The sequence below is a fragment of the Epargyreus clarus genome, unplaced genomic scaffold (assembly GCF_041222505.1).
Source record: "Epargyreus clarus isolate Ecla_fem2 unplaced genomic scaffold, WU_Ecla_fem_2.2 ptg000001l, whole genome shotgun sequence".
Taxonomy (NCBI): Eukaryota; Metazoa; Arthropoda; class Insecta; order Lepidoptera; family Hesperiidae; genus Epargyreus; species Epargyreus clarus.
The window spans coordinates 1223729-1248611 of record NW_027332209.1 but is presented as its reverse complement, the minus strand read 5'-3'; the positions used below and the strand labels follow the sequence as shown (position 1 = coordinate 1248611).

Below are 24883 nucleotides of genomic sequence, written 5' to 3'. Positions count from 1 at the left end.
CATAGACAAACATCAATGTTTATTTGAGAATGAACTATGATTTGTGTTTCACGCTAGTTACTTGGAAGATCATTTATAGCAAGAATATAATTAAATTACTTTTGGGTTTAATAAATTCACGAATTCATCAATAGTGTATTTTTTTCGTTTTATCTGTATCACAAGATTCACTTCGCGATTCGTTGAATGTGATGACAAGACGACATTGACATTTGAGTTTATTGACACTTTGACAGCAGTGGATTGCATTTCGAAATAATTCGAATGGAGTAACGCGGTTCTGGCGAATTGTTTTCCCATAAAATAAAAGAAATTATTACTTAATCATGGCTTCATCCATGTTCAAATTATCCTCGGCGTTAGTTAACTCTTCTAAGAATCTACGATGTGTCGTCCGGCTTATGGATAAACGAGAATTCTCCACTACAAATGTCACAGCGGTAAGTTGCATAACTGCTGAAACTCGTCGGCTTCTAAACTGAAACAGGTTTTTATAGGGAAATCGCCAATAGTTTTTAAATATTCACTTTCTTGCTCTATCCTTTGCTCTTAATTGATAAAATTCTTATTCGTCCATATTCTCATCTTGTATGGCTTCACACGAATCTTTTGTATAGGTTAACGACTTGGCATTTTTCAATAAAAATCTGTGAATAATTCACATTATAGGAAACTATTACAGATGTATAGTTGCTCGATATATTATAATTGTATCATAAAGTTTACAGAAGCACAAAGTATATTACTACTATTGATTAATTTGCTAATCCAAATCTGATATGTCAAATAGTCCAACTATAAGTAGTAAAGGATTGATGATCAGATTATATAATAAGTATTAGTCTCTTTCCTAACGTCCTGTTGAATAATAATCATTTATTATTCAACCGGATCTTATAGTGTAAGATTGTTAACACATATTACTAAAACCTGTATTTTATAAAAATGACATATATCTTGCAATATAAAAATATACTTTCATAATCTCTCAAGTTTTCTAAAATCATTAGTCTTTTTTTTATAATATAGGAGTAGCAGACGACCATGCAGTCCACCTGATGGTAAGTGGTTACTGCCGCCCATGGACATCTGTAATCAACCCCAGATAGGATTAAATATACCTGAGCTCGGCCACAGTACCCTTTCCATGAGTTTTAAAAACATTGCACAATTTTACGTTACGTTTACTCAATCCAATATTCTGTTCCGTTTGCTTCAGTAGACTGAGTAAACATAACAATAAGTAAGTCTTTCTGTCTGCCTCACATGTTCGCAAAAATGAGAGACAAAGCATAAAGCGCCATTTTGTAATTCAGACATTTAATATTACATTACTGAATCCGTTAGGGGTGCTGATTGGAAATTGTATGGGAAAATATGTGATAAACAAATGCCAAAACAGTCATATTTGTAAAAACTCATGGTAAGGGTACAGGTGCGCCGCTACCCCTGAGGACTACGCTGGAACGCCTTGGAAAAGTCTGTCTCCCTTACCACACCCTTCAAACTGGAACTTCAAACCGGAACTTCAACCCTTCAAGCACCTAACACTGCTATTATAGGGCAGAAATAGATAGATTCATAGATACATAAAACACTCATTAATTTTCAAAATTGACTGTGTGGTAATATAATCATGTAATTGTTTTTGATTAAATACTTTCAAAAAGTACCTACTTATGACATATTTATAATGGTCAAATTTGTATTCAAGTCAAGATGATATTTGCATCTCAATGATAAATGTGTTCATTGTACACACATAGTTTGACTAAATGAAATTTCGATAACTACTTCTCTTTTTCTTAGTCTATTAATGTAATAATGATGATGATAACTAAGATATACATAAAACAGGTGTTGCACCAAAATTTAACAAAGGTGTAAAAATACAGTGTGAATATGAGCATCACTGTTTGTTCCTCAATTGGCTACTTGACACTTTTTGGGAAACTGTTTTAATGAATTCATATACGTATTATATATGCCTTTCATTGATCATTTTTTCGAAAAAGGGCTATTTATTAATAAAAAACATATTTTTATTACGGTAAACGGAACGTTACGCCAAAACAGGCGGTCAAGTGTCATTTCGTAGCGTGACGTCAACACATTGAAAATATAGAAATAAACTTCGACGTTACACATACTTCAGGTTTCGATGTGATCGACAGGTTTCGATGTAGTGACGTCACATGACATTTGAGGCAGCACTGTCGCCGTTTTGGGATTTAAAATCCACAGATAAAAAATCGAAAATTTCTTTTTAAAAATTAAAATACTTAGAACATATTAAAAAATAAACGAAATACTGCATAATTTATGTTTACTTATAAGCTATCATATCCAACATATTTCATATTTTATTGTTATAACTGTCAAGTACCCAATTATGTCATTATTACATAAATTATAATGTTATCCATTGTTAGCAAGACAATAGGAAATTAGGAACAAATTTTTCTTGTCTTAACTTTAATCTGACTTGTTTTACGTAACAAAGAGGTAACTCATAACGTCTGTAATACATATGAAAATAATTATACCTATTATTTCATGAATATTGAGGATCATATTCAGGCATGTGACTGCAGATTCTTTATTACATTTTTTGTTCTATTTGTGCATTATTACAAATTGCAATTGGAATTGTGCACGTAGTACAGTATAGTCTGCGCTAAACTGCTAGACTGCGCCAAACTGCTAGTCCGCTCTGGAGTTGTTGCGAGCAGGTGTAGTCATACAGTTTACTATGGCGACGCGATTCATTTCTATATTCAGAGCGGACAAGCAGTTTAACGCGGACTATAACTCCCTTCCAATTTGTTATAAAATTTATTTTATCTAAATTTATCGTATGAGACAAAACATAGTTAATTATGATAATGTATTGTTATTTATTATCAATAGTTTCTGTAACTATTGTGTGTTATTGCATACCAACTGACGATTGATAATACAGATAAATGGCCGAAAAACGTATCATATGAGAGTATATGACACATAAAAATAATGTTATAGTTAGGTAGGTATAGTCCGCACTAAACTGGTAGTCCGCTCTGAAGTTGTTGCGAGCTGGTGTAGCCATACAATTTGCTATGACGACGCAATTAATTTCTATATTCAGAGGGGACTAGCAGTCTTACGCTGACTATAACACACGAGCGACAGTTACGATTGTCTGCTTGCGTCATCGACCGTCGACAATTATCATGAACAATCGTGCCTGCCAGCGACCGAAGGCGGTTTCCGATTACTGGCAACGGTCGGTGATGACAGGCGACATACACCATAATATACTCGTCTATATACAAGGTGATGTCCATTTTAAAGAAAATAGAACCCTCTGAGGTTTGATTCCGGCAACACCACCGTCACACCTATTTCTGCCTAATAACAACAGTGGTAAACGCTGCTGCGTTTCAGTTTGAAAGGTGTGGTAATGGAGACATACGTTTCCGTGACGTTCCAGCTTAGTCCTCAGGGATAGCGGCGCATCTGTGGCCGACCTCAGGTAGAAATCTAATCTTATCTAGGGGTTGATTACAGATATCAATGGGTATTAGCCACCGACCATCAGATGGGCTACATCCTTGTCTAATAATCTAATATTATAAAAAAAACGCTCCATAAAATCATATGTATAGAATTGCATGGAACAACATAACCATTACAATATATTATATGTAATGAACTAAATAAAATTATATTTACAAAGTTCAAATAAACAGTACAGTTGATAACAATCGCTTATCATGCTGCGGTAACTAACCACTATTCAAATTAGTTAGCTCGCGCGGTTTGATTGGAGAAGTTCACAACCCAATGATAATATAAAAACTTGAACCGTCCCAGTACTGTTCCATTCGTAATAATACGTGGAGGGGCCGACGACCGGTTTCCGTCTGTGACTTCGTGATTTGCCATTCGACAAACTACGTGGCCACACCGATACGTTTTGCTCGCATTTGCACCTTAAATAGCAGTTGCCCATTCCATTTATTACTTTTTTATTTAAAAACTTTTATTTCTTGACTTTATTGCAGACTTTATACGTTGATTTTGAAAAATAATACTGGCTGTAGTTGGTACAGTTTTTAAAAAGTCATCGTTTTGGCGGGAGCTGTCAAGTCGCATAAACATTAATCATTGTGTTGTTTTATTAAATTGTGTAAATTCCGTTTACATAGTTGTTTATTTAGTTTTGTGATTAGTCTCATTTAAAATGTCGTGTTCTGTGTGTGCTAATCCTGATAGCCAAAATGTTAAAATGGTGAGTGTTAATGACTTATTACATCATGATATTGCAAAATAATTTATAGTGCCCGTATGAAACGTTTATACTGTCGTTATTTTAATTTGTTTTCGTTGCGTAACGTATTGCTTACATCTAACGTTATTTATTTTATTGCCTGATAAGAACCCACATAGTAAAATAAGATCGCATTTATTATTCTGTTCCAGAATAATGCAGTAATACATGAGTGATTTTAAATTAAACGTTTAATAAATATAAAGTAATACTTAATGATATATAAAATCAAGTAGCCGGCTGCCGCTTCATATCACAATGTAATAAATTTAACACATAATTTTATATTTACCCCCTTATTTCATATGATAAAAGTAATGGTAAATTGCAGTATAATATATTCGTAGACATAATTATGTAACTACAAACATACATATAAACTATCATTGAATATATTCATAAGATTTTCACCTGAACAAATGTTTCATGTGAAAAAGGGCATAAAAATATAAAATATGTATGACGAAGTTGTCTGAATGATACTGTATTATCTTTAGTTATTTCACTACTACAGCTCCCTCCTTTTAGTTGGGGTTAGTTTATGTTAGGTATTACTTTTATCATACGTGCGTACGTACGTTTGTTCTGGAAAACACTTCGCGCATAATTTCGACGCGTACATTTTTTGAAGATACAAGCTTAACCAGACTAGCTGTGGAAGGAATGTGATTTCATTAAGAATTATTTGTAAACAAACAGGTGTCCCACGATCTACCTGCGTTCTACTTGGTGTGCGAATTTTATACGAAAAAAAAACTTTAACATTTCTTGATGCTTAAAATGTGTGTATAAAATATCAGTTAATCCGCTTCCAAGTCCAGCCTTTATAGTCTGTCAGTCAAAAACTAATATTGAAATGGATTTTTCTCTTAAAACTATATTCTTTGCTATAGGTTCGTAATTTGCATAAGTATATCATATTCATTTACTGATGTAAACATTCATTTTAGATATTATATCTTAAATAGAGACAAAACGTAAGGCAGGACAATTATATGAAAATATGAGCTCTACTCACTCTACACACCAAAAACTAAACGAAAATATGTAAGCTTAATGTTTGCTTACTATTTCTCTCATGTTAACATTGTATTCATTTCAACCTTGGCCGAATTACTCAGTATTTCTATAGTTAATAACTTAGGTTGTTTGCACGTGATTCAATTATTTTAATTATGTATCTTAGACCTTATGGCGTATCATGTGACTTGCAACTCACCAGTAGTGGCTTGATAGGTATATTAGTAAATTAGGCTTCAAACGCATTAGCGGATATTTAGGTGCTTCTACACATTATTTCCATGTACGGAGCACCGACTTGCGCGTAAGTTTAAAATATTGAAGTAGTTTAAAAAAGAACCAACTTTTGTGGAAAGATTTTTGGTGAGCCTATATGGGTTGTTTAGATTATACCAATATTTGCTGGTATATAAATATAAAAATCTGAGCTTTTACTACCAGTTAGCAAAACATTGTTCTTTTTGTCGTGACTTACTTTATTATTTATCTAAGACATAAAAATAATAAGTCTGAACGCCTCTGTTCTGTCTCAAAATCGCGTAAATGCAAACATATCCTAATATGTCATGCCGGTTTTTTACTGATGTCTGGGCTAGTTGCTCGCCGTGAATAGATACTTAGTGCTTATAAATTAAATATTTTATCTAAGTATTATTTATAGTGTACCTGTATCTCTCAAGTCTTAAAGATGTTACTGTGACATGCATGCATTCTAATTGCATTTAAGTATTTTCCCCGACCTGTGAACATCTGCAAATAATTCTTAACACGTTAAACGCCGATAGAAAAAATTAAAAATCGTAAAAATACTTTTGGTCGTATTTTTTTTTATTATGTTACGATACGTATAGAAAATAAGTTTTATTCAATTCTGTACATGGATTACATAGTTACAGTCAAATACATAGCTGAGGTCACCGGTGCACCCCATGGCGAACAAATACAGAAAATATATTTTCTAGTACCAGGCGCCGCGCCGGTCACACCCGCCGGCCACCCGCTACACCATAGTGCGCTCGCGCTTACGGTGATAGAACGTGTGTTACTAGTTCAATTACGTTCCTACTATCTTAGCTGTCATCATTTTCTTATTGAATAGTTAATGTGCGAGCCTTTAGATATGGATTTAGCTATGGAGGACTTCGAATTTACGCAGGATGAATAGAAGCAAATCAACGCTTTAGAAATTTCTTTTTCGAACGCTTCTATAAACAATGACTCTCTTCTAGAATCGGATATTAAAAAGTAAAGACTGCCAATTTTCGTTTAAATAATAAAGACCAATCGAATTATATATCCTGAATTTTTATTTTAATTTTTAAATTTAAATTTTATTTTTTTTCAATTCCTTACAAGGTATGTTTGTCCCACTGCGCAGTATAGTTCTACAGCGCCGTACCGGTCACGGAGTACGAATAAAGTAACAGTCAATATGGCCGGCGGCGAGAAAAAGTAGTTTGAATATGACTATACGTTGAGGTCACCGGTGACCCCCATGGCGCTATGGTAGAGGAAGGGTGAGGTCACCGGTGACCCCCATGGCGTTTAACGTGTTAAAGAACTGATCTACCCGAGATGAATCACAGACGCGTTGCTACTGACGGACTGTGATGGAATACCTCCAAAAATCTTCCTAGCCATACCCTTCACAGCAGCTCCAAACTACTGCCATCAAATCGAAATACGTGGTAAGCAGTTACTACCGCAAGGGACTATCAAAGAATTTTGTCATATAGTTAAGCATTAGGTATTATGTTAATGGTTAAACTGTACATGATGGTTAAAAAAATGTATAAAATCTATGTTTTTAAAAGTGTCACCAAATTTATATGTCTGAACATTTCTCACATCTTTCCAGAGAAAAGAACGCGACACGTTCGGGGAGCTCGACGTCCCCGACGACAAGCTGTACGGCGCGCAGACGGTCCGCTCGATAATGAACTTCCCCATCGGGGGCATTGAGGAGCGAATGCCGGTGAGTTCTTTGTGCTGTTTGTAAATAACCTTTTTACGAGATTTTATATAATTAAGTTGTTATTTTTCATGCAAAATTACGATTATTACCATTTACGACCTGTGGGCTGTGCACGATAACTTGAGACTTACGTAGAATGCGACAACCCACCATTATTCATTATAAGGTTGATTTTTCAGTTGTCAGCGTAATGGGGGAAATCAGAAACCACAAGTACCTATTAGAAAAAAATGCTGAAAGAACTTACAAGGCCGATTTTGGTGAAACTTAAATGTGCATCAAAAATATTAAAAATCTAAATTCCTTAGCCGGGAATCGGAGTGAGTCCATTTTAAAAGAAAAAAACACAGCCTGTATTACGCTCAACATCGGATAGTGCCGTTTATAAGGATCAAATTAGGGATAACTTAACAATAAATAACAAACCCAATCATTTTATGTCATTTTAAATTTCAATATCGTTAAACAGTTGTCAACAATCTTTCAGAGTTTACCAAAAGTCTGATAATATTTTGTATTTCATATTTTATAAACATCCTTATGTGACATCATCACGCTCAGGTATCAAGTTTTTGCGAACAGGTAGTGCAATATTTTAACCAAATTGCTTACATTGTACGATTTAAAAACCAAATTTTATACATTTTCCTACCTGGAATTACCTACATTTTTTCAAACCGTATTAATTACATTTTACAATTCGAAAACATATTATTTACATTGTACGATACGTGAAGCACGTTTTTCATGTTATAAAAATTACCACTACCATTGGCGACCACTTACTACTAAGGAATGCATTTGCAAACATGGTATTTTTATATAAGGATATCGTAGTAATTGAAATCATACATTTGAACCATATTAAACTGAAGATTTCTTCTTCACAAGTAGGCATTTACACATGGTATGGTAAATGCAATTTGCATTTTGTTGTGGGTGTGACAGACACAACATTGACGCGTCAGCCGTTCTTCGAATTACCTACATTTCTTGGCGTCCCTGTTTTGCTGAAACAGTTGGTGTTACAATGTCTGTATTTATAATCAGTTTCGGTTTATGTAAATTACTTTCATTCTTGTCACACGCAATACGTGCCTTATCAAAATTATTACTATTAAGTTAGTTTATACATGCCTGTACCAAATGTATCAAATAATCTATAATAATAATAAAAACCTGGCTGCTTAGTAATACTTCTATAATCACTCCCACAATTTAGACGAATCAAACGACACTTCATGTATTAAAATCCGTAAAGCCGTTTAGGTTGTATGACAGGACAAACACACACATGCATACATACATACATACGCTCCAAAACATTGCCTTCCTCAGACAGGAAATAACAAGTATCACGTACTAAATAGAACAAGAAAAAGGTCCGGAACATTGGAAGTTGATCAACCAAAACTATAAACGTAAAAGATAACAAAACAAGATAGTTCGTTTAGTTACACTTTCACTGGTAACTACTACGTAATTTCGCCAGTAGTTACGTGACAGCAATTCTCAATTTGCTATTGTTTACGAGTTGTATGTACTTTGCAGAATGTCATGTGAAGCATAAATCTCATGCTACAATCATATTGTAAATTTTTTGGGCCATCAAATATACAAACATCACTTTTAATAATTAATACTTTAAATTCTATAAAGATCTGTCTTTCTGTCAACAAGGACAGTTTTAAGAAAGTTTAGTAATCAATAGTATATGTCAAGCCATTTTGTAAATAATTTTCTTTTTGTTTTTGGTTCCAGTATCCAGTTATCGTGGCCATGGGTATACTCAAGAAAGCCGCCGCAAAAGTGAACATCGAATTTGGACTCGATAAAAAAATCGGTAACGTTATCACTTCTTATTCCATAATATCATATATCTATTGTGTGTTTGGGACAATTCAGCCATTTATCAGCAGTGATAGTTAAGAAACGCGGCCTCTCGATCGAGGGGTCCGAGGTTCAAATCCCAGGCACTTCTTTCAAATTTATGTGTGTATTAGAAATTAATTATCACTTGCTTAAACGGTGAAGGAAAACATCGTGAAGAAACCTGCATACCTGAGAGATTTATAAAAAAAAATCTCATAGCTATGTAAAGTCTACCAATACGCACTTGGCTAGCGCGGGAGACTATGACTAATCCTTCTCATTCTGAGAGGAGACCAGTGCCCAGCTGTGTGACAGTAATGGGTTGATGATGATGATGATGATGACTTAGTTAACGTACGAATACATTATGACCTAAAAGTATCTCATTGTGGGAAAGCATCTGTATTGAGTATTGTACCTATAGGATAGATTTAAAAGGTGTATAAGGTACCAGTCCATTTGGTCCACTCCATTATTTGTAACGTTTATTTTATAATTCCAGCTGACGCTATAATCCAGGCGTGTGATGACGTCATCTCCGGCAAGCTGTACAGGGAGGGCCACTTTCCTCTCGTCATCTGGCAAACTGGATCCGGTACTCAGTCTAACATGAATACTAATGAGGTAAATATCTTGTTTGACTTAGTGTGTAGTAACGTAGACAAACAATAAAAAATGTAAGTTGTACATAGCAATATTTAGGATTTCGAACTTTCAATAGATAAATGAATATACTGGCAAACAGACTTAACAAAGAAGGAAGGGGTACAGTCTTACTATTTAGATACATCTTCAATTTTAGAGGTCAGAGTGGCAGATGAATATGTTATCCACCTAATAGTTTTCACAGCTACACATTTCCGAACAATACCAAATAAAACTTGAGTAGGTAATATGTTGCTTGAACATCTGATGCTTTATAGCTGGACAGTTACTTCTTTATTTCCTGTAAATTTACCTTACTTAACTCTAAATTTATCAATGCATTGCAGTACTTAAAAAAAATAAAACATGTTATAAGGCAGAAATGGCTGTGATTTTACTGCACTTGAATCCTACACTCTAACCAACTATTATTATTATTATATATTATTATAATCAATTCACAGGTGATATCAAACCGCGCTATCCAGATCCTCGGTGGTAAGCTAGGCAGCAAGGACCCAGTGCACCCCAACGACCACGTGAACAAGTCTCAGAGCTCCAACGACACTTACCCGACGGCGATGCACATCGCGGTGGCAATGGAGCTCAGGGATAGACTGATGCCCGGTTTGGTCACGCTGAGAGATACCCTCGAGGCCAAGTCGAAGGAGTTTGACAAGATCATCAAGATTGGCAGGTTGGTTGGTTTCATCTAGCATTCCTAAAACAGCCAATAAGAGGTATTTTATTTTAGTTCTGTGGTAATTGTTTGTGTGAGGTAAATTTACTTTGCCATTGAAATTAAATCAATATTTTTACTCAAATAGATTTTTTATAAGACTGAAGTAGCAATCTGTCCATTCAGTTTGACTGGTAATTGGTCAGTGTCGCCTATAGACATTGCTGCCAGTTCCATATAGAACAGGCAATGGAGGTAAAGCAGATCCCAGATGGTTTGGCACTCCTGAATGTTGGTTGAACTTGGTTTTTGCATAATATGTATTCTGGCATCTAGTAACAATGACATCAATTATATTTTACATTAAGTTAATAGAAGGAATGAAAGGATCACTTAACATCATTTTTGCATAAAATATAAATTAAAGGTAATTCTTTCCCTTCAGAACCCACTTAATGGACGCCGTGCCGCTGACCCTAGGCCAGGAGTTCAGCGGTTACGCCACGCAGCTGACGTACGGCATCGAGCGCGTGTGCGGCACGCTGCCGCGCCTGCACTACCTGGCGCTGGGCGGCACCGCCGTCGGCACCGGCCTCAACACCAGGATCGGCTTCGCGGAGAAGTGCGCCGCCGAGATCGCCAAGCTCACCGGTCAGTGCGCGCCATGACACGCAGGGGACACGATGTCGCTCGCTCTGAGCCAGTGCAGCGGGCACGCCGCGCAGCTGACGTACGGCATCGACCGCGTCCGGCACGGCTGGTAGTTGAGACTAGAAATGACAGAACTATACAAATTTTAAATGCCCTCAAAAATCCTTACAACCTCCGATTTTGATATTTCATTTACTGAATGAAACATGTATACTTAACTTTGAGATACATGTACAAAAGCAAGCAGTATCGTGTGGGTGGGGTAAGGGTTACATACTTTTCCGAGGAGTTCCAGCTTTGTCCTCAGAAGTAGCTGTAGCCGACCTCAGGTAGGAGTCTAATCGAATACATCGAATTACACACGTCCATGGACAGCAGTAGCCACTTACTATCAAGTGGACTGCATGCTCGTCTGCTACTCCTATATTATAAAAAAAGGTTTTTTTTATTTACCGTCCATAATATTTCTTTGCAGGCATTCCCTTCGAAACTGCACCAAACAAGTTCGAAGCCCTGGCGTGCCACGACGCGATGGTAGAGGTCTCTGGTGCGCTCAACACCATCGCTGTTTCCCTGATGAAGATTGCCAACGACATCCGCTTGCTGGCTTCTGGGCCTAGGTGTGGTCTCGCTGAGCTGTTGCTGCCTGAGAATGAACCTGGTTCTTCTATTATGCCTGGTGAGGTATCATTATAATTATGTTTTAGTCTTAAGTAAGAAGCAGCATACATTTGGCATGGTATATTGATTATGAAGTGCTCTTGTATACTCAACCCCTTATATTGGAAGAAACTAATATGTATAGTAGTTGTTTACTCCTGTTAGCTACTATGGTGCTGTATACTCTACTATAGGACTGCAGTGCAGGTTGGCGGAATAAGACACAGGAAATTGTTTCGGATGTTTTAAAACTTTTCGTTAATCTTCTGATAAAGATAACATCTGCTGTTGGAATTAACGGTACGAACACGCATAAAATTTAGCGGTGACCCAGATAACTTCGGACTGGATCTCCAAGATAGAATGTATAGTTGTATAATCTTCCAGCGCGATTCTTGCATTTTGATTACATATCCACTATTCCTAGTGTATACCAGTAATGATCTAGCTTGACTCGTAGCAGAATCGTGGTAGGCTCGACCAGGAATATACCATTGCCACACTTATTACTTCTAGCGTGAACTAGTTTTTGAGTTTCTGTTGTAGCTGCTTTCTGACTTATAAGACGACCATGTTATTTTACTTTTGAGGAAAGGCAACGCTTCTGGTATCAGCTTCTGATAGAATTTCTTTTCTATATAGAGCTGGTTACAGATGTCCATTAGCGGCAGTCACTGTTCATCACCAGATGCATTATATCTACCATTTCATTTTCATAAAAATGTGAGCCGTCACGGGACGCCTGGCAGATGTGAAACATCGACATTATTTTGTAAAAGTAATATGCAGAAAAGAACATATTGTGATAGGAACTAAATATGTCATAATGATAAAATAAAATATTACGATTGCGCATGGCGACGCGTCGCCACACCGTACAAACTACTGCATATAGACTGTATATATATACCATCGTATACGCCACGGCATGCGTCGCCACGCCAGAAATCGGTTTTACGTGCGGCTATAGATGTTTCACATCAAAATAAATTATTAACAATTACTACTGACCCCCAGGCAAGGTGAACCCGACCCAGTGCGAGGCGATGACGATGTTAGCGGCGCAGGTGATGGGCAACCACGTGGCGTGCACCATCGGCGGCAGCAACGGACACTTCGAGCTCAACGTGTTCAAGCCCATGATGGTCGCTAACGTACTGCGGTCGATACGGTTGATTGGTAATTATGTCACGTAATACGTTTCTTAGTATAAATATGTAGGTACAGTCCGCGCGAAACTTCTAGTCCGCTCTGATATTGTTGCTTACTGGTGTAGTCAGAGAGCCAATACGGTGACAACTACAAGCATATATCCCGTAGCAACCGTGAGAGCTCACTAACGCAGCTATGTACACGCGGGCGAGAGCGGGCAGCTTCCCACGCTATCCTCGTCCCGCTAATATCTACAATTTGCGACTTGCAATGTTGCGACGCGACTCGTTACTATATTTAGAGCGGACTAGAAGTTTGGTGCGGACTCTTCATAGTTTGTTAGAGGAAAACTACTAGGAGGATTTTGATATACTTTTTGTGTTTCGAGGCAAAAGATACGACTTCATTTGTATAACATATTTACATGCCTTTAATAATATTTGTATGCATGACAATAAATTTATAAGTACGAAAAAATTAATTTGGTATTTCCACATAATAATTCGAAAGAAATAAACATTTTATTCGGATAATTGCAACACAAATGAAATATTATAACAGAACGAGACAAAAAATAAAGATAAAATAAAACAAAATAAAAAACAAAACTTCAACGTTATTGTCTTAAACCCTTTTCGCTCCAATGTAAAACCCGTGTTCAGCGGTCAGACAGTAATAGATTGATTATAATGAATTCAAATAACATGTAAAAATTATTTTTGATTACAGGTGATGGCTGCCAGGCGTTCAACAAGAACTGCGCAGTGGGCATCAAAGCGAACGTGACGCAGATAAACAAGATCATGCGTGAGTCGCTCATGCTGGTCACGGCGCTCAACCCACACATCGGTTATGATAAGGTAATGTCATATCTTTAAAAATGTTGAAGTGAAAAAATAATTAAGTCCTCGAGAGCCGAATAAACTGTCATCCTCATCCATCCCATATTGCAAACGCAGACGCGGCTTATGAAAGAAGAAAGGGGTATGAAGTCCCATCGTTAGGAATGAACAATGCTCCAGGGCAGAGCCCGAATGGGGTATCGCGCATGGAGGACTCCGGTTGTGTTCCGTCGGAGATCCCGGAGTTCTCCACCAAGTGTTGAGGACAGCCACCGGGGGGCTTTTAGTGCGGTAAAAATCCCACATAACCCGGCGTTACTCCCACGTCGCCGGGTACCTTTTGAATGGTTCCCCCTCGTAAACAAAAAAAAAATGAACAATGCTGCCGATAAATTTCTGTCGTCGTCGTCGTCGTTAACCAATTACAGTTCCAAAAAAGGAAGAGTTTTGACCATAGTCCTATAAGTGCCTGTGTTTGGAAGACTCCTTATAAATTTCGCAACTTTTTTATACTTTTAGGCTTGTAAGTGTCCCCATGATGCATTTTTCGGTCGGTAAAGCTGGTGATAATTAATTTTTAATGCGCAAATAATTTTGAAAAGAATAGTGGTGGTGGAAATTCTTTAATCTGTCCAAACGATGAAAATAGGAAAATAAAGGTTTTCCATGAGGCAAGGGTACCCTTGACGGAAATTTATTATATTACTTATTACTTATTACACTTATTATTTTTAGAATAATATTTAACTTTATTTCTATTTCCAGGCTGCGCAAATAGCAAAGACAGCGCATAAGGAGGGCGGAACCCTCAAAGACACCGCTATCAAGCTAGGCATCCTCACAGCGGAACAGTTCGACCAGTGGGTCAAGCCTGAGGACATGTTGGGACCTAAGTAGACCACTATAGTTGTACCTAGCTGAAGCTCAGTGGGGAATTGTGCATCAAACCAAGGACTCTGTAATTAAAAATAAAATAAATGTCGATATATTGGTTCCATAGCTGGCAACTTCATGGTGTATATTGGAATATTTACACTATTTCATAGCTGGCTATTTTACAAATTACGAGGCATTAATTTTTTTTTAAATGATACCCATAAATGTCATACAAGAAAATGATGTATTGGACCCATAGGAACGCTATGACTTCAAAAAAACTAAAACAGCCCACAAAAACTACTTCATTTATACTGGAGGACTTTGAGAACATACTCCCTCTATACATAAGGTGATGTAGAAACTTCTTAATGGTTTTAAAATTATGCAATGTACAATTTCCTGCAAATCTGTTGTATAATACGATTTTATAATGGAAACATTTTTATGTACGTATGTACTGCGTACATTTAGTGAGTGGATGTTACACATGTGATGTTTTATTTAATTTTAAAATTATTTTCTTTGTAAAGTCAATTTTTCAGTATTGTTTTTGTAATATGGATTAAAAAAAAAAAGCGATTTGCATTTACCATACCATCAGTGCCAATATTAAAAAAAAAACTACTGTGTAATAATAATTAAACATAGTTCAAAAAGATGTCTTAATTTAAATGAAAACATTATTATGTTTTTAACTGTTAATTTTCATTATCATACCAATTTATTTTAAATAGTAATTAATCCAAAGTTATGGTGCTATTTTTTTCATAAGTCTGTTTTTTTTCCTTTCACAACTTTCATTGTAAAATATTAACGAGCTGAGTTATTCTCCACTCTCTCTGTAAATACATATTTTGTTTGTAAAACAGTCTGTTTGTTTAATTGCGTATGTATGTATTATTTATTCAAATAAAATATGAAAAATCTTTTTACATACATAATACTTTTATTTTCCTATCCATATAAAGTTACTGAGATCCATATAACTACTATGGTTTAACGATGTATTTGATGTATTGACCATATGACGAAGGCTGAAGTTCCATCCACACCAACTGGACCCGTGGCGGTCCTCCACGGTTCGGTTTGCACGGACGTTCTTGCCACAAACGTGCAAGATGTGGAATGAACTTCCTCCTGAGGTATTCCCAGAGCGCAATGACATGGGGCTCTTCAAAAAAGGTGCAAAAAGAGCTCTCCTTCAAAGGCGGCGATACATTGGCGACTCCTCTGGTGTTGCAAATGTTCATAGGCGACATTGACTACTTTCCATCAGGTAGCACGTCTGCTTTATCGTTAGGCTCAAATATATAAGAGCAAAATTAAATGAGTGTGGTTATTAAGTAAATTGCCAAAAGAATAAAATGTTCTCAAAGTTGTGTGATACTGATGACATGGCAGTGATGGTGAGTGCATTCATGATATTAATCGCCTATCAATTTCAGAAGTAAACTATCATGACATGATTATGACTACACTATCTATGACTCTTATTTAAGTATCATCACGTACCTCATACAAAAAGAACAAAAAACTTAAAATCATTTTAGTAATTACTAGACCCATTTATGAAAAAAATATAAACACACAAATAGCAGTTTTAAATATAATCTTAGATATAGGTGTCCGTTGGAAAAAAATAAACTAATATAATATTACCAAAATAAAACAAAAAGATGCAGATTCTTCAACTATATTATAATTAGCATACAATATTAATTCTATGATACATTTGTTCTTTGGTAGTGTTGTGACTTGCCTATCCAAATTTAAAATTAACATTTACAATAGTGTCAAGTACATTCAAATAATATAAGAGAGCTATCAGTCAGATCCAAAAACGGTACTTCTATAGCAAATACCAATATATTTTTAAAGTTAGATCAAGTAAACATTTTGAACCCTATACTAAAATGTAGGAATTACATAAAATGATATCATTTTAGAGGCAATACTCTATTTAAACTATAGACAAATACTTAACATAGGCCAATAAAAATATAATATTCAAAACAATTTGTACATAAATATTGGAATGTAAACATCACTTGCTATATACACAATTGTGTTATATTACAAAATGGACTAGATAGGTAACAGTATCAACTATCATAAGAAATGCATAGCTACATTGGAAGGCATTTTTACTGATTATGTAAAAAATTACACTTATTACATAAATACATCTTTGATATTCTGAAACTGTTTCACCGCAAGATCTACAGGCAGTTCGAAATTGTAGGGAGTCAAACGATCTAAGCTCTGCAAGGCATCTTGAAACCCAGTGTTGACTATGTAGCTTGTCGAGGAGTAATAAGAATCAATTAGTGACCTGCACTTCAACATTATGTTCAACCATATCACAAGTTTATGGTTATTTAATGCGGCACAAACAAAAGCTTTGAAATGTGCATCATAACTCCTTTTGTAAGGCATATGTGAGGCTAAAATACTACCAATTGCACTCAGTAGACTTTGTTTATTGGTGATAGCTGTTCCACCCACAATATCAAGGTTAAAGCTCTGACTCAACTTCCTTGCTGGTGTAGAATTGAATCTGTCACCATCATTAAGGTCATAGTAATGCAGGATCAATTCCCAAATATGCATGGAACGGGATGAAGAGGATCTACGAACTGGAAAGCAACCGATAATAGGAACAAGGGACGCAGATTCCGGCCCTGTAAGCCCATGTTGTAGTAGATCCCTTAAGTTAACAGCCAAATGCCTCCGTACAGCAGTTGTGAGAGGTGCATCACTTATAACAATGCCACCCTCTTCTGATTCACTGTCATAACTGTCAACAAAGTTGTTAGATGATCTGTCTCGTGATACTAAATGAAGTACTGCATCTATAGACATTTCTAGCTTAGCACGGAGATTGCCCCAATGTGTAACTATTGTTGAAGATTTTCTTTCATGCCTTCTAGTGTTTGGTGAACAACCAAACTGTGAAACAGTAAAAATTTGAATCAAAGTTGATGCTTTTCTCATTAAATTAATGGTTTCTGTCTTGAGATCGTCATTAACTTTACTCCTATTAAAATTCTTTTCAAATGTTTCTGACCGCCCAACTTTTTTACTTTCTGGTTTTTGATTTGCATTACCTTTGCTTAATTCTTCATTTTTCATCAATTTTATGAACTTTTGCATATCATCTATATGAGCTTGGAGTTTTGAGATTATTTCTTCTTTGGAAAGCTGTCTGTCTGTGTACTGGCGAACGGCGCAATCTATTTGGTGTCTCAACTCATCTGCAGTTAAAGGTTGATGGCAGCCTTCTTCAATACTCCTGTCTATTTCATGACGTAAATGATCTATCAACGTTCTGTGCTTACCGTCCTCACATTTGGGATCTGCTGCGTACCTTTCTATCTCCTTCAGCTGAGTTTTTAGCCTTTCAATGAAATGTGACTGCCTCGTTCTTTGGTTGTGTATTTTTCGTTCCAATTCGACACACTCACTACAATTCTGGTCCCCGGAGCTTCCCTGTGGTGCAGCTCGCGAGTTAGATACTCCGCGAGAAGTAAACTCCTCCAACGCCTGTAGCATAGCATCTTTTTCTTCAGCGGGAGCCTTAAGAATTTGTCTTAAACGAAACTCGACTTGAGCAAGATGGGATGTCAGTGAAAATACCGAAGACGATAATATCTCCTGCTCTTCTTCCAACGCGTGTATCCTGTCTCCGGAGACTTGTTCTGGTGGCGTTTCGTCACAAAGATTCTCCTTGGGCGCTCCCAAGGGCTCGCATCGGGGTTCTTGCCATATAGGAATGTTATTTTCGCCATAATCACACGCTGCGTCATCCAAATCCATTTAGAGACAGGTAAAAAGCTTTCGTTTATTCACTAAAAACTTCCCTTACAATAAAACATTTCTTTGATTATCATTGATTTTCAACATAACCAAACTGAAAACACTGAACAGAAGAAACGTAAGTGAATGGAACTTACAAAAGACGTCACAGTTGACGTCAATATTTGAACGAATGAATACTGAAGAGCAAATTGGGATTTTCTCTTTTTTCCAGTGTAAGCGACATCTGTAGGAAAACTTCAAAACGATTTGGTTTCTGATGAGCTTTTCGACTTGCTGTTCAATTAAATTTCAGTAATAGCAACAGAGGGCAGGAATGGTACATATTTAAACAATATAATATTAATGAATAATAAAAATATTCATACAAATAAGTAGGAATTTCAAAACAATAATTGTCTTTTAAAGATCCTAAATTGTATGCTTTATGAATATACATCACACTACACTCTCTCTCTACTATATAAAAGGCATACAAAAGCGAAAAAAACGTATGTTATTGTATAGCATTGATTCGAATTTCGCATATTAATGATATAATAGTTATAAATTTAGCTATGTTTTTATGTACCAAGTGGCGCTATGATAAGTTAAAACTTGCCATGATTCAATCTCCTAATAACATTTACAGTGTCATTTTATTGCTACTTTGTTAGAAAACATTAAACCGACTAAAAATAACACCTCAAGTACAAAAGCTTTTTTCAAACAGAAATACTCTCATAAATTTGAACTTCCGCTAAGTCTACACGGACTTTCATAATTGCTAAAGTTTTTGTGACAGACAAGACGATGAAGGCTTTGCGATGGTTGTGCGATGAAAAATGAATTTTTAATGAGGTTGTCGAAATTGTAATTATTATTAGTCATATTTTATTAAATTTTTATTGTTGTAGATATAAGCAGTCTGTCGGATGGTAAGTAATTAATAAGTATCTGTAATTAACTCCAAATAAGCTTAATGTTCTATTCCAATAAGTTTGTTTCATAATACCCTTGAAAGCAAAACGAAGCAATGCTTAATACTATACTTATAATAAGGCTAAAGGAACTTACATTAGTGGCGTGGTAGATTTTTGACTAATACTATCTCGTCCTGTGAAGATATTGTTGTCCTGTTGCAAAGGGTCAGTAATGGGTTGATGATTTGTTTCAGTATTTCAACACAAATATCACCTACGCGTGACCGGAAAAACAGAGCTATGAATAAATAATCACATTTACTTCATTCGGGTTTTCCATGGAATGGGGTCGTTTATCTGCATTATGGATGAATAAAATTCAAAGGGCTGATAACGTTTATACATTTTATGGGGAATTTATGTGCAAAATTAGCCCGCAAAGTTATTATACTGAACCGGGATGTACAGGAAATTAATTTACGGATGAACTTTTTAAGGCAAAAATGTATACCCTATATTTCAAATTTGAATTAATTCTGGGTTTCGGTGAAAGAGTGTGGACGCCGTTTGACTTACGATGAGACGACCAACGTAGTCCTCAGGAATGAAAACACATTTGTGATTGGCTTCGGGTAAAAGCCCTATTCTATATGGAGTTATCTGGTTACATATGGAGATGGCAATGGATGGCAGTTACTAGTCACCTTCAGGTGGACTGCATGCTAGTTAATCAATTACCTAAGGACATTTTAAATTTTTTTTAGTATTATTTTTAACAAAACGTCCTAACGTTATTTCATCTAATTTAGAATCTAATTGTAATTCCAGTGCAAATAAGTATTTAATCTAAGAGATTAATTCCAAAGAGGTACCTTCTACTCACACTAAGAGGAGTTGAATGCCAAAACGTGGCCGCAAATACTTTTCATTACGACGTAAGCATCATTATGTACGAAACGCCCACATACAGGCACATACACTAATCGGTAACTAGAATTCGTAACTCCATTACGAGATATTGAGCTCAAATTGTATTTATCCAGTTCGTGGAAAGTACTACGCTCGGGATTACAAGGAATAGGATCTGTGGATTATTCGATTGCTTTTTTTGCCTACTGTGCATAAGTAAAGCTTTTCTTCATTGACTTCACTATTATCTTGGTCTACTTACGAGATTGTTGGAGTCTAATATTTGAAATTAAACGAGCTTCCCCTTACGCCGATTATTATTAATCAATCTATCTTATTATTTGCTTACTTGCCCAAAGATCGTGATTTGACATTTTTTTCGTATTAGGCATTGTATTGATAGGTTAAAATTTGATTGATTAATAAGGAATAACTGGCGTTATTATGGGAATTATTCCCATAATTGGTGTGGACCAATTAATGTCATTTCCTTGCTATTATTTTCTAAGATAGAAATGGAATTGGCGATGGGGTCGACATAGTCGAAGCAGGAAGGATACCTTTAAGTATCATTAAAATTACAGCTGTAAACTTGTAATGGCCTCTCCCGCACGTCAAATTACTTACTTGAAATGTAACTTAGTTCTAATGTGTAAGGGTGTCGAGAAGGTTACCATTTGTAGGGAGTCCATTCAACATCTACTTTTATTATGGGACCGTCTGGAATAGCAAGGAAATTGATTTTTTTCATTAACATATCGGAAGAAAAAGTTGTACTGTAATCCTGTAATAGAGATACTAGCGGACATTCAGTCAAACACAGTTGCTAACAACGAAAAATAAAGAGCTCGACTTGGCGGAGGTACTGCCGTGTCTCCAGATCACCGGAATGAACCTTTCACTGAAATACGTATTTGTCGGCGAATAAATCTATTATATGTAACTTTTTAGACTTGGGGCCCCCGACGACTTTAGTCCACCTATTTAGGTACATTTCACTGCTGGGCAAAGGCTGCTTTTGCGTAATTTGGGCAGTCCTAAAGTCCTAACTTTAACGTTACATCGGCACGCTACGCTACTTCCTTAGTTGTTAATGCATAATGCATCTTTCTGAATAACTTCCGTAAGTTTAGGTACGGGAATACATTTTTTAATTCACTCAAAAAATATTTTCTAACCCAAAAAGAAAGAAACTTAACTTCTTAAAAATAGCTTTAAAGCGGGCTTTTAGTATATTATTCATAAATCGTAGGTAATATTTTTTCTTACCTTCACTTTGATATATTATGCTTATTTTCATACTTGGAATTGCATAATGGTCTCCATTTTTACTTTCAATTTGAACGAAGTTTCCACTATTTCTGAACTCATGTACACCCTACTACACTCTGTAACTCAATCTCCATGGGGTGAACTACAAAATGAAATCTCGCAAGTTTGCAAACTGCTAAGAGGTGGCAACTTTGTCACACTATCCGACAAGTTGAAACTTTTTGGCCCATTAATGATTGTTAATTAACGAAATTCATAAAAATAAAGCAATGTTAACATCGATGTGTTCCAACGTTAAAGGAGTTCCAACTTACTTCTCTCCGTGACTTATCTCAGGTAGGACTAATATTTCGGTCCATCCATCCTACTTGAAGTCGATTAATGCGAGCGGCCTATCGGGTAAACTGCATAACATGTGAAAATAAATTATCATGAATATGACTATGAAATTCATGTCCCTAACTTAACCTCCGGAGTATAAATCAGATTTTTTATCATTGACCTTTTCAGTTATTTTCCTTATATACCACTTCACTGTTTTACCGCTTTCATTGGAAAATACAGATAACTAATTAAAGCTACATTATAGAGATGGCTTTAAAACTTTCTTATATCTTTGACGTTTAATAAAAATCTGAAAAACAACTTTCTTAGATCGTAAAAATTGAAACCCGGTGTGAGTCATTGTGAGTCTGTGAGAAGACATCTTGAAAGATTCAAATTACTTTTTGTTGAACGACGCCATTATTAATTGAAATGGGCTCAACTTGGCCGAATATTTTAAAACATTTTAATATTACAGGAATATTTCTTCATAAATGATCTCCGATATAATTTTGTTTTTTGGCTGGTTGGCTATCAACCCGTTATTACTTTTTTGTTCTTCGATAGCGGAATTAAAAAAAAATGTTAATCTGGAATTTTTAATTATTGTTCCTTCCTTCCTTCCTTCAGATCAAACATCGCGCGTAATCTTTCTGCGAATGATTTTAAATTCTCACCGTCAAGGCTGAAGTCTTCCGCCAATAGCAGAGCCGTATTTATGATGTACGCTCAGCCAATCAAAGGCGAGATTGTTTTCGGTGCACTTCCAAAAAGATCGTGTGAAAATATGTTAGAAAAACAGCTGCGAAACGGCTTATATAAAATCTTAAGTGTGGAACTATTTACCATTAAATTTGTGTTATTGTTACTCACTTATTTATTTACTAAGTGGACAAGACAATGTGTGGACATATTGTGTCGGCCTTCATTAGTATCTTTGCAGTGTGTCGTGTCTTTGTGTGTGTGTGTGTGTGTGTGTACGTGGAGTCAAGCCAGGATCCTGATTCCTGAAAGAAAGAAGAACCATGACAGGGTATACGCGGCTATGGTCAGTGGGCTTTTTCCTGTACTTATAACAAAAGTTTTCCGTGACGTCATTAGGTAGCCCCAAAATATTACGGTAGCTAGTCCGTGCCTAGGAAAGGTTGCCGCACAATTTTCTCGTATTCTCTATTTTTCTCGTATTTCTCGGCACACGAGACCTAGGGAAGGGGCGGTACCATACAACTATAAACAATTGACCTTCAACAGATACAAAAATTATATATGGGGATAGAATTTCACGGCATAGAATTTTACGAATGAACCTATTATACAATTTTAAAACGAAGCTTTGCTTACGTGGTTCCATTTTAATCTTTTATCTTTTTCATTTTTAGTTTTCTTATTTTACTCGGTTAAAAATGCAGTTTTGCACAGTGTAGGTACGTAACTATGTAAGGAGCTAATACATTGTGATGCGAACTCAAAAACATTTTACGTTGAACTAACGTGCATTTTGCAGAGAAAATGGCAACTAAAATAAAAGAACATGGTTTAGCTTTTGTAAATTTTTACTCTTTTAGCAAAGTGAAGTACAGAATACCGAGTGCCTGTTTCTATAAGCTTTCATGAAGTTTTGTTGAAACAACGTTCTGCCTTCCTAAAAGCATTTTCGGTTTAATATTCAAGTTAACAATAAATGCGGTGCTATATACACTATAGATACAACAGTTATATTTAATCCTTAATATTCAGGACACTGAAATTTTTATGATATTTTAAAATAAGTTTCTAATATCTTAATGATGAAGACAAAAACTTATCACCAAACAGTCGTACCAAAAAGTTCTACTTCCACCAAAATGTCAAAGTTCCGAATTTCTAGTAAAGCGTACCTTAATATCGGTCGGTATAGATACGATCCGTACATTACGGGTAAAACTCCTGTTTTAAATGACTGTTTACAGAGGATGTCCACCTACTTACTAAACGAGGATATCCAAAATGATTTGGTGACAAAATCATTGCCACAGGATGAATGTCTCGCGAGTTTGTCGGCGAAATATCCCTTGATGCTCGTTGATATTCTCGTAGCGGATTTTACTGGAGTACCTATGCTTTGACGGTTCACAAGGGATTTCTACTCAGGTGAGCCGCTGGAGCGGGGGATTAAGCATATCATACCTAAGCTCTCTGTGAATGTGATCATGGTATTATGCTTTCGCATAACTCTTTTACACTTTGATACAATATGAATCAGGATCAGTTATATTTTATGGTTTAATCATTTTGTTGTAATATTTTGCTCATGTTGATATTCTGCTGCATTCTTATTACGTTATTACTCAGACATCATTCTTTTTTTACCCAACGGTGAAAGGTAATATTTTTCGAGCATATTTGGCTTTCATTCTTTGACATGTCCTGCAGCTCCAAGGGCTCGATGGTGTTAGATTACGTTTCATTAGATTTGTCTACTCGTCTACTGTAAAAGCGATACAGGCAAAAATTTTGAGCACTTGGATTTTGTCTATAATTTATTAGTTTGCTCTTTTGGTCTTCATCTATTTTTCAAAACGTACTAGAACAGTAATCTTTCTCTAGCTGAAGTGTGTGTAAACAGGAGATGTTTACATCGCAAACATCTCTGCAAAGCGGTAAGAGGGTTGTCTTAGCGCACTTCAGTAGACTATAGTAGATAAACAGAGCGGACGTAGATGGATTGGATGTTTGGATACAATCTAATTGCATAAAACTTCTGGGAAAGGCAAGGAAAGGAAAGGCGATCTTCACTACAATCATATCCCAAGTAGTCGCTCCAGAAGTCAGATCTGTAAGTTTATTTAAATTCATTAAATAAAATTCAACGAGGACCGTTGATTTTGATGCAACGTCGTTATTTTCCAACGTTTTACTTATACAATTATTTCTGAAAGAAAATAAGTGCATAATTGATTTGCAATAATCTGTATTTCTATTAACTGCAAGTCG

At 35.9% G+C, this 24883-nt stretch overlaps 2 protein-coding genes across 3 annotated transcripts; one reads left to right on the top strand and one right to left on the bottom strand.

Moving 5' to 3' along the window:
• The first annotated feature begins 215 nt into the window (after positions 1-215).
• LOC140742952 (fumarate hydratase, mitochondrial) lies at positions 216-15136 on the top strand. Of its 2 annotated transcripts, none has more exons than XM_073074052.1 (10): positions 216-440; positions 7191-7307; positions 9069-9150; positions 9682-9803; positions 10289-10521; positions 10949-11154; positions 11630-11833; positions 12832-12993; positions 13696-13826; positions 14574-15136. In XM_073074052.1, exons 1-10 carry the CDS (start codon positions 327-329, stop codon positions 14703-14705), a joined length of 1503 nt encoding a protein of 500 aa, XP_072930153.1. In that variant the 5' UTR covers positions 216-326; the 3' UTR covers positions 14706-15136. The 2 variants fall into 2 exon arrangements, with proteins under 2 accessions (XP_072930153.1, XP_072930162.1); XM_073074061.1 differs by lacking the exon at positions 216-440 and adding an exon at positions 3868-4273.
• A 1228-nt stretch (positions 15137-16364) lies between these two features.
• Positions 16365-18670, bottom strand: LOC140742836 (RUN domain-containing protein 1). The gene has a single exon (XM_073073875.1). The coding sequence runs from the start codon at positions 18501-18503 to the stop codon at positions 16860-16862; it is 1644 nt and encodes a 547-aa protein (XP_072929976.1). The 5' UTR covers positions 18504-18670; the 3' UTR covers positions 16365-16859.
• Positions 18671-24883: the final 6213 nt, after the last annotated feature.